General features: G+C 49.0%; 1 protein-coding gene across 4 annotated transcripts in view; it reads left to right on the top strand.

Moving 5' to 3' along the window:
* Positions 1–13,520, top strand: part of ZBTB7C (zinc finger and BTB domain containing 7C) — a 162,024-nt gene extending 148,504 nt beyond the window's left edge. For all 4 annotated transcript variants that reach the window (XM_082074239.1, XM_082074241.1, XM_082074238.1 and 1 more), the window contains 2 exons: positions 4,652–5,848; positions 10,738–13,520. In XM_082074239.1, the coding sequence (XP_081930365.1) occupies positions 4,668–5,848; positions 10,738–11,374 (1,818 nt within the window). In that variant the 5' untranslated portion in view covers positions 4,652–4,667 and the 3' untranslated portion in view covers positions 11,375–13,520. The remainder of the gene's footprint in view (positions 1–4,651; positions 5,849–10,737) is intronic.
* Positions 13,521–15,996: the final 2,476 nt, after the last annotated feature.

The following is a 15,996-nucleotide window of genomic DNA, read 5'->3' as shown; positions in this document are numbered from 1 at the left end:
TCTATGTGTATACTGCTATTTCTTCACTTATCACAATGCTAGGTGAGCGTTTGGCCTCTCTCTCTGATATTTTGGTTGTGCATTACTGGTTTTCAGAGGCTGTATTATACTGAAGGAGGCTTGAAGTAAAAGGAGATGAGAGAATGAAGCAACTGAAAAATAAAAATTAAAAATAGAAGGGGCTTTTGAGCAGCATGATGAGCTCCGGGTCACCCAGGGAGTGAACAGAGCAGATGATTTATAGTATCTCTGCTGTCCCGGGCTCGGATCTGGGTTGTGTCACCCACGTGAGGTTTAACCTCAGCGTCACAGCTGAGACTCCTGCCCACATCTGCTGACACATCCATCCCAAAAACGGATGGATTTTCACCCAAAAAAAGGGACAAAGCTCAGCTCCCCCTAATCCCTGTTTTCTCGCCGTGGTGGGGGAGGTTGTGCTGTATCCAAATAGCATCTCCCAGGATCACTGTTTTATAAATGGGATGGGAGAGTCATGAATGAGTTTTAAGCATGACCATAAATGCAATCTTTCGAGACGTCATCTGCAGAAGACGTTTATTTTGGGTGCCCTCCACTCCTTCCCCCCCCACTCAACCTCGGTTTATTTTAACAACGCCGTAATTTTCTCTTATAAAATGGGATTTATTTTTTCTGTTTAACTCCATGTCATCCGTTCGCCGTGTGTGTGCGCTGGTGACATTTTTTGCCATCGGGACGCTATTTTTAGGGCTGTTATTCTGGAAGAACCCCACCCTTGGCTTGGGGAGGGGAAGGGGGGAGCGCAGGAGGAGGGAGAGGAGGGAGGCGGGGAGGAAGGAAAAACATCATCCTCATCACACTTCCAGCCTCTGGCCATCAACCTCCCCGGGGGGGACGGGAACCATAAGGTCATTTCTGAAGCTCCGGAGCTGTCAAACCACCCTAGGAGTTTAAAAAATGCAAATGTATGCAAATGAATCGCATAGGCTGTTTCTCTCCCCCTCCCCACCCTGTTGAAATGACTTGAATCACCTTCAATTTTGCCAGCGTCTTGTAAAGTTATCGGCTTGCCTAAGTGCTTCGGTTAACAGAACCGAGAGGACCAGGAGGGGAAGAGGAAGGAAAAGGGATCCATTTCCACCAAAAAGAGCTGTATTTCGTTTTATTTTATAATCACATACCCCCTGATCTACTAATTCCATTTACTTCTTGCTGCCAAGTGAATAATCCACAAATTAGGGAGGACAGTGTTTAGTGTCTGAAAAAAAAATTCTATAAAAACAATCATCAGAGTAGCCCAATATTCTGCTTTTCTGATCTTTTGCACTTCGGGTAATCTGGCCATAAAACATCAAAACAGATTCGTAGGAAGACACGTTCGTTCATGCAAGGAACTGCTTTAACGCTAATGCTCCTTCCAAACAAAAATAAATGAGTAGAAGATAAGTACAGTAATAGAAATTTAATTGCTCATGCTTATTATTAAGGATACAAAGCCCTAAAAAGGACTTTGTCTTTTCCTCCCTGGCTCAGGGGTTGTTTGTTCTCTTACACTCCACTTGGAGAACAGGTTGGATTTACTTTCATTTACTGGTGATTTTTCAGGGCAGATTTGATACGGAGCCGGTCGGGCTGGTAGAGGAGCCGAGCTGGTTAACATGGTTAAGCACAGCACACTGTAACGAATCAATTTGGTTTAAACAGACATAATTAGCGTGGAGTTAATTATGTGAGACTTGCAGGGGGGGCGGGTGAGACTGGAGCATCATCACTTGGTTGAAAACTCGGGTGGCTGGAGCTTGTAGGGGCTCAAAGGGGGTAATTCCCAGTTCCTCTGCCCATCTCTGAACGTGAGGAGGCAGCTGGAGAGGACTTCCCATGGTGGGACTGCCCTCCAACCCCACTGTGAAGGCCTCACTAGCTTGTCCCCTGTCCAGTGGGGACCAGGCTGGTGGTCTGTAACCCATCCCCGGGGTGTGCTCCATATGGGTTACACCATCTTCCCAAGGCCTTTGCTCGCCGGCTCCCAGGCCGTGTTTGGCAGTGTTGAAGAAGTGTGGGGAAGATGTCTGCAAGGTCTCGACTGGAGATTGACCCTGTGGAGGAGAAGGGAGATGGCATTTCTCTTCCCATGGGAATGTTTGCTGCAGAGTCTAGTCCTCTCTATGGCCCCCCAAGACTCACTGGCTTGGTGGCCAAGCTGAAGCAAGGATCTCCCTGGACAATCTCTGTCACACCAGGCCCTTCCATTGCCATCCACACCTCACTGTGTCCAGCTCTGGGTCCCCAGCCCGGGACAGACATGGACCAGAGAAGCCACAGAAATGGTCCGAGGCTGGAACAGCTCTGCTGGGAGGACAGGCTGAGAGAGTTGGGGTGTTCAGCTGGAGAAGAGAAGCTTGGGGAGACCTTATTGCACCTTTCTGGACTTAAAAGGGGCCTGTGAGAAAGATGGGACAGACTTTTGAGCAGGGCCTGTTGTGACAGGACAAGGGGTGATGGTTTTAAACTAAAGGAGGGAGATTCAGGCTGGACATGAGGAAGGAATTGTTGTCCCTGAGGGTGGTGAGAGCCTGGCCCAGGTTGGGCAGAGAGGTGGTGGCTGAACCATCCCTGGAGACATCCCAGGCCAGGCTGGACGGGGCTCTGAGCAACCTGAGCTGGTGAAGATGTCCCTGCTCATGGCAGGGGGGGCACTGGGGGAGCTGGGAACGTCCCTTCCAACCCAAACCTTTCTATGATTCTATATGGATGTTTTCCCAAGGGATCTGGGAATGGGGGAGACAAGCGAGGCGTTGTGTGTCACTACATACCTAAATGCTCAGAGAAAGACAACCAGGGAGCACGGGCCTGGCCAGAGGCAGATGGCTGTCTGCCATCGTCACTCCGGAGCTGAGCTCGCTCCGTTCCCCGTCCTGTTTGGACTTGTCAGCATGGTATCAAATGCCCTGTGCATCTGGCAGACAGCTTCCCCTGCTAAAGCAGCTCCAGCTTCAAAGGGAAATTCGGAAGCAAAAAGCTCACACCCAAAAGGAAAACCTCATTTTTATTTTTTTTCTTTTTTTTTGGTCATTTTTTTTATCTGTAAGATGTTTCCTCTTTCACATGGCTCCAGCAGCCCTTCCACATGAGAAATCCCAGGAAAGGAGAGAGACTTCCTCCAGCAGGCCATGAACACATTAATCCCCTCACACACAGAGCACATCAAACAGCCAGAACAACTCTGAATACACCAACCCTTTGGAAACCCCCAGGACACAGAGCAGTGTCACCTCCATGAGCCCCAGCTCATGGCCCTGCTGCAGGGAGACAGTTCACAGCCGAGCAGTTAATCTCCGAGACAGCACATAAATAAAACTGCAGTCCCATTCTGGCCCCTTCTGCGAGGTTGGAAGCATCAGGCAGATTCTCAATCCCATCCTGTGCCACTTCTGCATCTCTCCTAAGATCCATCGCCATGTCCTGGGTATCCTTCCCTGCTTGGTGTCTGTCCATGCTAACTCCAAACCTGCTTCCCACCAGCTGTGTGGACCTGGTCTGTCTCATGGTCATAGGATCATAGAACCACAGAATAGTTTGGGTTGAAGGGACCTTCAAAGCCCATCCAGTGCCACCCCTGCCATGAGCAGGGACATCTTCACCAGCTCAGGTTGCTCAGAGCCCCGTCCAGCCTGGCCTGGGATGTCTCCAGGGATGGTTCAGCCACCACCTCTCTGCCCAACCTGGGACAGGCTCTCACCACCCTCAGGGACAACAATTCCTTCCTCATGTTCAGCCTGAACCTCTCTCCTTTAGTTTAAATCCACCACCCCTTGTCCTATCGCAACAGGCCCTGCTCAAAATCTGTCCCCATGTTTATTCTCGGACCGTTTTAAGTCCTGCAAGGCTGCAATAAGGTCTCCCCAGAGCTTCTCTTCTCCAGCTGAACACCCCAACTCTCTCAGCCTGTCCTCCCAGCAGAGCTGTTTCAGCCTCAGATCATTTTTATGGCCCTCTATGTGGTTTATCCACATGCTGAGGTGACATGGGATGGTTTCCAGGCATGAAGTAGCAGGAGGACACAGATATAGAGACCTGCTGATCCCTGAGCACTGTTCTCCCGCTGCAGGCAACCGCCATGACCAGCAGTCCCTCCTATTTGGGATGTCCAGTTGTACCAGTCCCCAAAATAATTGAGTAGATGAGATGGGAAGTCCCTGGATCATCTTGGTTGAGTGGTGCAGGTGCTGGCACTTGGCCGTGTGAAGCAACAGAGCATCACCTTTTCCTCACATAGCTCCTGGCAGAGCAAATCCAACATGTGCCTGGAAAGATGTTGGCACTGGGAGGATGTGGAAGAAACATGATGGGGAGGGAGTCATTGCACAAGGTTCCTGGGGGAGGTGTGTGAAAGAGAAGAGGGAGCTTGTGGTGGTTATGAAAAGGTGGATACTGTGGGAACTGAGGATGGAGACAAAGAGATGTGGAGGGGAGCAGAGGCCAAATCACAGAGGACCTGGAAAGAGTTGAAGGTGACATGGAGATGCATTGGAGCAATGCAAACAGGAGGTGATGACGGAGACCCAAGTGAGATAGGGGAGAGAAGGACTGTGAGAGAGAAGGCAGCGTCCTTTGGGTGCTACTGATTGGGAACCCCCTGTTAATTCTCTCCTGTGTCTGTGTTTTTTCCTAGGGCACTAAATGAGAATATGGCAAATGGCATTGAAGATCTTATCGGGATCCCATTCCCGAACCACAGCAGTGAAGTCTTATGTGGTTTAAATGAGCAGCGGCATGACGGGCTCCTCTGCGATGTCATCCTCATCGTACAGGACCAGGAGTACCGGACCCATCGGTCCGTCCTTGCTGCCTGCAGCAAGTACTTCAAAAAACTCTTCACTACTGGCACTTTAACAGACCAGCCCTATGTTTACGAGATTGACTTTGTCAAGCCTGAAGCACTTTCTGCCATCCTGGAGTTTGCCTACACCTCAACCCTCACCATCACCACCTCAAATGTCAAGCACATCCTCAGTGCTGCCAAGATGCTGGAGATCCAGTGCATTATCAACGTATGCCTTGAAATCATGGAGCCGGACAGGGAGGTAGAAGAGGAAGAAGACAAAGAGGAAGAAGATGATGACGAAGATGAAGATGAGGAGGAGGAGGAAGAGGAAGAGGAGGAAGAAGTAGAAGATTTTGTCAATCAGGAGAACCTAACCGATGTCCAAGAAGTAAGCTGTCACCAAAGCCCTTCAAAGTCTGATCTTACCGAAGAAGCATATACAGAAGCACCTAAAGACTTTCCAAATCACTACCCAGCCAATAACTCCTCTGGACAGTTGGGTGTGATACGAGACTTCTCCATCGAGTCCTTGCTAAGGGAAAACTTGTACCCTAAGTCAAACATCCCGGAAAGGAGACCAGCTCTCTCTCCTTTGACTCCTAGCTTCTTCCCTCATCTGTGGAATGGCGATTTCAGCTCCTTCTCCCAACTCGAGGAGCCCCAAGTAGACAACGGCCCCTTGGATCTGGTCATCAAAAAGAGGAAGATCAAGAAAGAGGAGGAGAAGGAAGACCTGCCTCCACCTCCTTTCCCTAATGACTTCTTCAAGGACATGTTTACCAACAGCCCAGCAGCTCCCTTAGGGCATATTAAGGCAGAGACTGACTATAGCGCTTATCTCAATTTCCTAAGCGCTACCCAGTTTGGAGGAGTTTTTCCTCCATGGCCCTTGGAGGAAGAGAGGAGGATAAAGCCCAAGGCATCCCAGCAATGTCCCATCTGTAACAAAGTCATCATGGGGGCCGGCAAGTTGCCCAGACACATGAGGACCCACACAGGAGAGAAGCCGTATATGTGCAATATCTGTGAAGTCCGCTTTACCAGGTGTGTGTTGATTACCTCTGCCACGTGTGGCTGTCTATGGGGGGGTGGTGGTGGTTGGAGGAGCCACATCATGACATCATGGCTGATCCTTGAGCTACACATCCCTTTTTCCCCAAAAAAAATAAGTCAAGAAAGCAGGGCATGATTTCCATCTGTTTAGAAAAAGAGGGTGGAGGAAGAAAACGAACCTACTGATTTTGTTGGGTTGTGGATCCATCTGCTCGCTGGACAAAAGCTTAAATAAGTAACAGGATATTTTCAACCCCACCATAGTTCACCACAGTTGGACCAGAGAGAGCTGGAAAAGAGGCGGTCAAACAGGCGAGGAGGCTTCATCTTTGATGTGCTGAGAGATGCGTTGAGTTAGGAGGGTCATTTAGCTACGGGATGTAATTAGTTTGGGCTTGCACATTTTGGCATCAGTGTAGACCACAACCAAGTTGCACATGTTTGGACATGACAGTGTCTGGGCTTTCTGAGGCTGGAGCCATCCTAATTATTATTTGTTAGTAGCAAGGAGGATGTCGGTCTCTTTTCCTAAGTAACGAGTGATAGGATAAGAGGAAATGGCCTCAAGTTGCACCAGGGGAGGTTTATATTGGATCTGGGGAACAATTTCTTCACCAAGAGGGTTGTCGGGCATTGGAACAGGCTGCCCAGGGCAGTGGTGGAGTCACCACCATCCCTGGAGGGATTGAGAAGATGCGTAAATGAGGTCCTTAGAGACATGGTTTAGAGGTGGACTTGGCAGTGTTTGGTTAACAGTTGGACTCGATGATCTTAATGATCTTTTCCAACCAAAATGATTCTGTGATTTATCACCCCGAGCGTTGACCGCCCAGGAGTCCGGCACCGCGACTCCCTCCACGGTCAGTGGAAGGAGCTCAGCACCTTAATAGCAGTAGATGAGCAAAGGGGGTGAGCAGAGGGCATCATCCCTGATGACAAAAACAATCTATGGGACTTTGACTCAGGCACCGGCCTTTTGAGCATCTCAACTTAGGGGAGACCAGCCCAAGACAGATCTGAACTATCAGATCCAATATTCTTCTGTTCACAGCTTTTGCACCTCTCTGCACCCCAGCCAAGCCCCCGACAGTAATAAAATGGAGCAGGTTACACAAATGCGATGCTCCAGCTTTCAACCCTCCTCTGAAAAGCTGGGCAAACTTAATCGCTGAGCAGAGACAAATAGATTCCTGGACCTGCACTTGCTGGGTATAATTAATATCTAATGAGTACAATCTTTACCATAATAATAAAGCTTTCTGACAAGAGCAGGGTATTTCAGCTCCTGGCTGCTTGTGAGAGAGAGAACCCTATTAGGCTGGGGCGAGCAATCCGGAGGAAAATAATATTCACAGTAGGCAACGGTGAGCTCCTGACAATGGCCAGACACCTGGGGTGCTCCCGCATTCAGCTCGTCTTTTCTTTTCCTGTCCTTGTGATAATATTCGAGTGGAAGTTATGCAGATGATGAGGATTTGACCTGAAAGTAAATTTCCATGCTCCACTCCCATTAACGCAGCAGACACTTGGTTATAAATGTGGGGGAGCATCGTGCCGCGACGTGCGCCGGCTTCACCCGGGTGTTTGCCAGGGGAAAAGCCACTGCCCGGTGCTAATTCCCACCCGCAGGAGTTTGGATTTGGCTCCTGCTGGTGTTGCATTCCCAATTTAGAGCTGGGTCTTCACCTCCGGACAGGCAGGATCTGCTGGGATGAGTCTGGCTGCATCCCTATGGTCCCCATCACTCTGCTAATTGCTGATGAGGAAATAATTGGGCTTGACACATCACCGGCACCTTCCCCATGATGGGAATAGTAGAGCTGAGCTCTGCCAGAGGGCTCCCAAAGTCCTTTACAAGCATCGTTGGCTCATTTGGGGAAACTGAGGCATGGAGAGATGTCGGTATTGACTCACAGTCACTGCGAAGGTGGATTTGGGTGGGAATTCAGGTATCCAGACAGGTTAAATCAGCATCGTGGAGGTTAAAAGCTCCACGCAGAGATGGTCTAGCATGACCCATTATTAAAGCAGGGTTAAACCCACAGCTTCTACACCCCCCATATGCCCAACAGCTCTTAAATATAAATCAAAGAGGTAGGAGGACTTCAACCCGAGAAAACAATCACAGAGAAAACTGGGACTAACCCAAAAGTGCGATTTCCCATCATCGCTTACCAAAACGAAGTCGGTCGTTTGGGTCACCCTGCACAGAGCTGAAGGCTGGAGGGTTCTTTCATACATTAACACCCCGAGCAAAGTAGAAATTTCAAAACATTGGTTTATTTTTAAGTGTATTTGGAAGCAGCTGTTTTGGTTTTGGGTTTTTTAGCCATTTTCAGCGTTACTCTAATGTGAGAGCTCTCCTTTAGGAGAGAGTGTATTTAGGCAAAGGAAAGTGATTGAGATGTAGAAAGAGATTTCTGCTGGGATTTCCTAAACACCACTGTTTGCATTAATGTGTTTTGCTTTCAGGGGCAATCTCATGCTTACCAAAAGCATCGTGTTCGCACCCACGGCAGTGGTAGAGGGTTCATCGGGGATCCCCAGGGAATGAGGGTGCAGAGGTTCCCAAATAGCACTTCTGGATGAATCTATATTATTTTTGCACTTGAGGAACTGTGGAAGAGAAAATTCACTGGGGGAAATAGATACAATATCTATTTTCCTGCATGAGGGTGCCCCAGCCTCCCCATCACATCCCTTTCCCACATCCCAGGGCAAGGACCTGGATCCGACTCCCAGGGACATCCCATCGGACTTCATTTAACAGCTCATTAATTTTTTCCCTTAAACAAAGGCTGCTCAGCGTCTAATCTGCTGGTTTACCCTGCGAAAACGCTGGAGCAAACTGCAAATATTTCGGCTTTCCCACCAAGGCAGCCCCCGAGTGCTCAAGGAGAAACTGTTCCAGCCCGAAAGGTTAACATTATTTGTTCCGATTATTTGTGTTGTGACAGCTCGCAGAGCCCCGATCGCTCTCCTAATGCAATTGCATTAAGGTTATTCACACACGCAGAGTGCGGTTTCACAAATCCCGTGTCATATCCTCCCCCGGGTGCCTGACCGGAGCTTCTCAACCCCCAAAAAACCCTCTGGGCTTCTTCAGGTAAAGCCCTAAAACCTCTTTTCCATCCCACAAAGATGCTACCGGGGCAGGAAGGTTTGAGTTTCTCCCCATCTGCTGCCGGAGATGGGTAATAGCCTCAAAAAAACCCAGCTTTGCCTGTATTTACATTAGTCAGTCCTGGCACACTGCGTGTTTATTAGGAAGAGTGATCCAGCTATGTTAAACATCACGTATATAGGTTTAAATTATATTATAGGTGGGGCTGGTAGCTCTGCTTTTTATTAAGATTTCCCAACATTTCGTGTTACGAATGCCTGCGCTGCTCGTTATCCGTTTGGAATGAAATCTTCCACGCTTGGGCACTCACAGGGGAAATGTGCCCTTGTTAAAAGTATTGGAAAAACAGCATCTTTGGACATTTCAGGGCTGGAATTTGGATTCTGACCCTGCGCATGGTGGGCACCGACATGCTGCAGCTCACATCACCCAAAACTATTTCAAGGTGCAGAAATTAGTGCAAAGGCAGCACCTGGCAAGTTTGGAGGGCTTGACCATAAATAGACTTTTTCGTTGTTTTTTGCTTTTTTTTTTTGCATGCTCACATTTTTTTATGTATAATAATGACATGATTCCGTATATTCTACATATTTGTAACCACATTACTAATGTCTTAGAGGGACCAGGCTGAAAATATTTTGGAAAGCTATGGATTGTCCCACTTTGCTGTTTACTTATTTCAACTCCGCTTGTGCAATCTAGATAGCACTCGACTTAGTTTAGCTTTGCTTTTTATAATAATCTGCCTTCACTGGGGCTTTTTGTGGACTGCAGAAGGAAATGTTTATTGGGAAAAAAAAACACAGAGACTGGACTGCCAGCTTGGGAAAATACTGCTGATGGTTTTAGATATTATGCTTAAAAAAAGAGATAAATGCTATATTTGTAAATACGTGCTATTGGGGTGGATATGATGCTCTCCCATGGCTGCACCTCTGCCTGCACCTCCCCTGTGCCGTGTTCCCGCTCCAAACCAAAGCTCCTGAGACACCGTGTGGTCAGTTACAGGATAAAAGGAAAAGAAAAAGTCCTCTCCAAGAGAGATTTTTGTTTCAGCAGCATTGCCCCACAAACTCAGATAATTTCCTTATCTGCAGGTGGGAATGTAGCTCTGCTTATTTAGACATTCCTGTATGTGTTTTGGTTTTACCTTTTACATATTTTTCCTCAAATTTAGGCTGTTCTGGACTTTTGGGGATGGTCCGCAAGCTCTTCACATGAAGGGCTGGGTCTGTGTGATGTTCAGGCGTTGTCTCCCTGGGGAAGGAAGAGTTGAATTAAGATTATTTTCCCTCTGTGCTGGGCACTGGGGAGGCCAAACCTCCAGTCCTGGGGGCAGTTTTGGGCCCTTCACACCAAGAAAGGCCTTGAGGTGCTGGAGCGAGTTGAGAGAAGGGAACGGAGCTGGGGAAGGGGCTGGAGCACAAGTGTGATGGGAGCGGCTGAGGGACCTGGGGGGTTCAGCTGGAGAACAGGAGCTGAGGGGACACAGGGACACAAAGAAACGGCCTCAAGTTGCGCCAGGGGAGGTTGAGGTTGGATCTGGGGAACAATTTCTTCCCCAAAGGGCTGTGGGGCATCGGAACAGGCTGCCCAGGGCAGTGCTGGAGTCACCATCCCTGGAGGGGTTGAACAGACAGAGATGAGGTTCTCAGGGACATGGGTTAGTGCCAGTGTTCCAGTGTTGGGTTAACAGTTGGACTCAATGAGTTTAAGGGTCTTTTCCAAGTAAAACAATTCTATGATTCTTTTGCAGGCAGGACAAGCTGAAGATCCACATGCGGAAGCACACGGGGGAGCGGCCGTACCTCTGCATCCACTGCAACGCCAAGTTCGTGCACAACTACGACCTGAAGAACCACATGCGCATCCACACGGGCGTCCGGCCCTACCAGTGCGAGTTCTGCTACAAGAGCTTCACCCGTTCCGACCACCTCCACCGCCACATCAAACGCCAGAGCTGCCGCATCGCGCGGCCCCGGCGAGGACGCAAACCGGCGGCCTGGAGGGCGGCCGGCTTGCTTTTCACTCCCGGTGGCCCGCCGGTGGAGAAGAGCTTCGTGATGCCACCAGCGTTGGAGGAGATGAGCGGCCACCTCGGCGGCACGGCCATGTGCCTTCCCGGCCCCAGCCCCAAGCACTTTTTGAGCGGGGCCAAGACCCCCTTCAGCCTACAGGAGCTGGAGAGCCAGTTTGAAGAAACCCAGATGAAGCTCTTGAGGCGAGCCCAGCTGGACATGGAGAGGAACGCGGGCATCTTCGCCTTCGCCCTGGGCCATAATGAGAACCTCGCCGCCCAACCCTTCTTCCCTCTCCCCGACCCTTGGAGCACGGGCTTCAGCGGCTTGGCGGGGCTCAGCCACATGGCTCCTATCTCAGAGGCGAGCAACTAAACCCACGTCTGGTCCCACCGTGGGTCTGCTCCCTTCCCAACAGGGCGATGGGCTCCCTTGGGGGTCCCCTTCTGCCCTTTCGCATCATCTGGCTCCCAAGAAGCTCTTTGTCCCCATGGCTTGGGGCACGGGGACATCCCCACGGTGAGCAGGTGGGTGGGTGCTGCACCCCATGGCCACCAGCACTTTAGACTCTATGATGCACTTGACTTTGGGGCCGTGGGGCACTTGGTGCCCCCTCCAACCACCCACAGCTACTTGTTACATCCGGGAAGGCCAGACCAGGACTGCTGCTCTCTTCAACACTCCCGAAAATGTCATTTGCCTTAGTCCAGGCCGTGGCCATCACCATATGGTGGCTCTTCGTAGGGAGACATTCCCCATTTTCCATCCACGAGGCCTGCTGGACACCACCAAGCTGTCTAGACATGGTTTTGATGTGTTACATTCCTTGGCCCTTTTGGTCAAAAGAACTTTTGTTTTGTTTTCTGGTTTTTTGTTTGTTTGTTTTTTAGTTTTTGGGGATTTTTTTTCAATTAATTCCCGTGTCTTGCAACAAAATTCTTTCTACAAGGGATAAAGGGGAGGGTCAAGCAGCCACGTTGGGCGGGAGAAGATCCCGACCATTGCCTTTCTCAGTGGTATATCAGATTTGTAGTGCTGGTGAAAGCCGTAAAAAATCACCCAGGAGCAGACCAGGGTGGAAAAACAAGATCTTACTTATTTTGGTTCTTTGGCCATTTCCAAATTTCAGAGGGAGAACCAAAGTCTGCTTCGAGTATTTTAACTTCAGTTGCTTGAAAATGTGAATGCAAATTCATGGAAGCATCAGAAATGTTTCAATCCTGAGGTGTTTTTAAACCCTCGCTTTGTGAAAATAGAACACATGGGGATTTTGAAATGAGTAAGTCATTTCAAACCAAAGATTCAGAATTCACTGCTGCTGACCATTCTGGGTTTTTGTCCTTAATTCCCCCTAATATATTGATGATAAAAATTTACAAAACACTTGAGTGTCCCTTGAGTGTTGATGGGGAAAAATCAGGTGTGCAAATTTCTGTGCTGCTCATCTTAAGGGATCTTTATGGATAAGGAGACCCCAAAAGGCTTCTTGCAGATGATTTTGTCTACTTGCAAGCAAGTAAAAATGGTATTTCCTCACCGTTTGTTGGTTGAAAAGATGAGGCAGTAACATGACGGGCTGCTCCAATCTGAAGGTTGCCCATGGTGGCCACCAGGTCAGGGGTCCTCCCCATGGTCCCTGCAGATCTTGGTTTGGCCACCTGTATCTAATATTTCTTTTGAGGCCAAAAAAAGTGGTAGATTTGCTGGAATTACCCCATTGGCTTCCTTCATCCTCTAAGAACGTGAGCTGCCCTCAAGGATGAAGGCTTTTGATGGCCACCTGCTTCTGATGGCTCCTCTTAGACATGGTGGGACCCCGGTTTCACCGCTGGCTGAGGTGTCTTGTGGTGGGTGCCCTGGGAAGCTGGTTTTACAGGAAACCAGCTCTCAAAAATGTAAATGCTACAAAATTAGGGCTTTTTTTTTTCAACGTCAGCAGAATTAAAGGGAACGAGAGGACCATGGGTTCAGTCGTTTTTTGGTTTGCCCATCGATAATGGAGCCCTGAAGTGGCGGCTGGATAAAGGTCTCCCCACCGAAGTGTGGGAGACACAAGGGGATACAGCCCCATCATGAGGGCACGATGGACTTCAGCTCTGAAACCACCCATAGCAGAGCGATACCAAGGAACTGCCCAATGCTCTCTTCCTCCTCCAAAAATAAACCCAGAAAGACTCTGCCTGCAACAAGTCAATGGAGAAAAATAAAGAAAAGAGAAAACTTCTTAAAACTGCATCAAACTCTTTTTGTTTTTTAATCTGTATCAACTTCTTACACAAGCAACGTTTTGCAGGTGACTGGTTACTTCAGGTGGGTTTTTTTTTTTGTCTACGATTTGGAGTCATTGTAAAGTATCCAAAGATGCTGAGTACTGTATAATCTACAAGGACTTGAAGCAAGGTGTTTTTTCTGTCTCAATCTGTTTGTTGGGTTCGTTGGGTTTGTCTGTTTGTTCATTTTTTTCCTATTTGTCAACGGGGGAAAAAAAAAACAACAACCTTTGCAATTTTTCTATTTATAACTATTTTTACGTGATTGCTTTATGTAGAAAACAATGGAAAAAAAAAATCAAAACGAAAAAGGAGAGAAACACACGTACAGAGACAAATTTGCCTTAGTTACTCACGGGACAATCACCCTTAACTTTCATTAACACTAGAAAGCGGATGGAAAAAGAGAGGTGTATTTATTAAAGTGTATGAATTGATGCTCTTAAATTATTAGCAGGACTTGGTTCTCTTGCCTGTGACCATGAGGAGAGGGCTAAGCCACTGCAGGTGCTGAGTGGGCCCCCTCCTTGGCCCAGCTTGGCCACCTCCATGGCCTCAGGTCTACGGATGTTTGCCAGACACACAACTTTGGTGCTTTCCAAAGACACCTTTTGGAAAGCCCAAATAACCACGCATTAATTAAGCATCTAGCTGGTATGGGCTCTGGCCCATCTAGGGTTGTTGTCATGATGCTGATGATGATTAACGAGTTAAGGTTGATTTTCCCGCGTTGCTCTGGGTTGGGTTGAGTTGGATTGGATGGAGCTGGGTGCTGGCGGCAATCACGTATTTCTTCCCATTTTGATGTTGTACGGTGACTCCAGGCCACAGGTATCCACGTGGGACCCTGGCTGAGCATAGAGGGGCCTTCCCAGGGCTTGGATCCTCATCCTCAGCCAGGATGGGTGTGATGAGCACCAAACCTTGGGCTGGAAGGACACGGGGCTGTCTCCTAGCTGGTGGTGTGGTGGCTTCTTGGTCCACCTGGAGAAGAGAAGCTCTGGGGAGACCTTATTGCACCTTCCCGGACTTAAAAGGGGCCTGTGAGAAAGATGGGGACAGACTTTTGAGCAGGGCCTGTTGCAATAAGACAAGGGGTGATGGTTTTAAACTAAAGGAGGGAGATTCAGGCTGGACATGAGGAAGAAATTGTTGTCCCTGAGGGTGGTGAGAGCCTGTCCCAGGTTGGGCAGAGAGGTGGTGGCTGAACCATCCCTGGAGACATCCCAGGCCAGGCTGGACGGGGCTCTGAGCAACCTGAGCTGGTGAAGATGTCCCTGCTCATGGCAGGGGGGGCACTGGGGGAGCTGGGTTCCAACCCAAACCACTCTGTGATTCTCTGAACACAACTGACATGAACACAAGCCCTGTAACTTGTGTTGCTGCTAAAGTTGCAGGATTTCCTTGTTATTTTTGAAAGAGGTGCAAACCCCTGGAAAATACATCCCCGCTATGAGCAGTGGGACTCGTCCCACATCGTTCAGCCATTTAGAAGTGCAGTAGCAGACACCTCCAGCACATGTTGACACTCTAATTTTGGGTGTCCTAACCCGCAACGTGATTTCCAGCCTCCCTCTGAAGCCATCCTGGCTCTGGAACATGGCAGGTGCTGCTCTCAGGTGATTCACCCCACCTACGCTGGACCTCCCAAGGGTGGGATGAATCACCTTCGATGGCACCTGTCTGTCTCCTACCTACCAGTGTGGTTTGGCAAAAATAGCTTGGACTAAACTGCTTTCCTTTCCCATAGCTGCAGCAAGACAAGTTCAACCATGGGGAGGGACGTTCCCGTCACTGCAAGCCCCTCCTCATCACGGATGGGATGCTGGCACAGGCCAGGGACCTTTCCCAGTAGGCTCAACTTCTTCCCAGTCTGTTTTCACTGGGAATGCAATGGGACTTAAGGGTCTAAATCCATCCTCCCAAGCGTGGGGATCAGGGATTTGGGCTTGTTGGTCCCAACAAAACATCCCAAGCTCTCACAGCCCACAGTTCTTTTCCTTTCTCCACACTGATGAGGTGCACACCATAGCATCAGGGGCTTAGGCGGGGGTCTGCACCACAGGCACAGCCCAGAAATGTGGCTTGAGAAGATAAAAATATCAATCCCCCTCCCAGGGTGGGCAGTTGGTTGTTGGGGATCTCATCCGTGCCCAGAGCCTGCAGGACCACGTGAACAGTGCGCTTCTGAGCACAGAAAACACGGAACGAAAATAAGGCTAGTTACCTTTTAGCTATTTAAATGCATTTTTAGTTGGTTGTTTGGTTGTTTTTTAATCTTGTGGCTTTTAACCCCATTTTATGCTCATATTCTGGTTTGCTTATAATTCCAAAAAAAAAAAAGATTAGTGAGGGAAGGGTGGAATATATGAAAATTGCTCGGAGGAGCTGTGCACTAATCAGACACATGGGAATCGCAGAAAGAAACCAGCTTTCGGTAAATGCTTGTTAGCAGCAACATATGGCTCCACTCTTGCTCCCGAACAGCTGCTGTTATCTGCTGGATCATCCAGACCCCGGTGGGGGACGCGGTGCTGGGGCGATGCTGTGCACGCAGTGTTTGCTTGCACCAGGTGTTGCTGCAGAAAAGGAGCATCTCTTGTGTACAAACGGTGTGGAACTGGATGGGGAACTCGTTGCCCTTGGCTCGAAAGCCTTTGGCGAGCAGTTGCGAGAGCCTCTTCCCCCGGTTGCGCAGGAGGAATGGAATACCAAAAAATAAGAGTT

This window comes from Streptopelia decaocto (assembly GCF_964273445.1).
Source record: "Streptopelia decaocto genome assembly, chromosome: Z".
NCBI classification, from domain to species: domain Eukaryota; kingdom Metazoa; phylum Chordata; class Aves; order Columbiformes; family Columbidae; genus Streptopelia; species Streptopelia decaocto.
The sequence above is the reverse complement of the archived record's forward strand: the minus strand, read 5'-3'. Positions and strand labels throughout refer to the sequence as shown.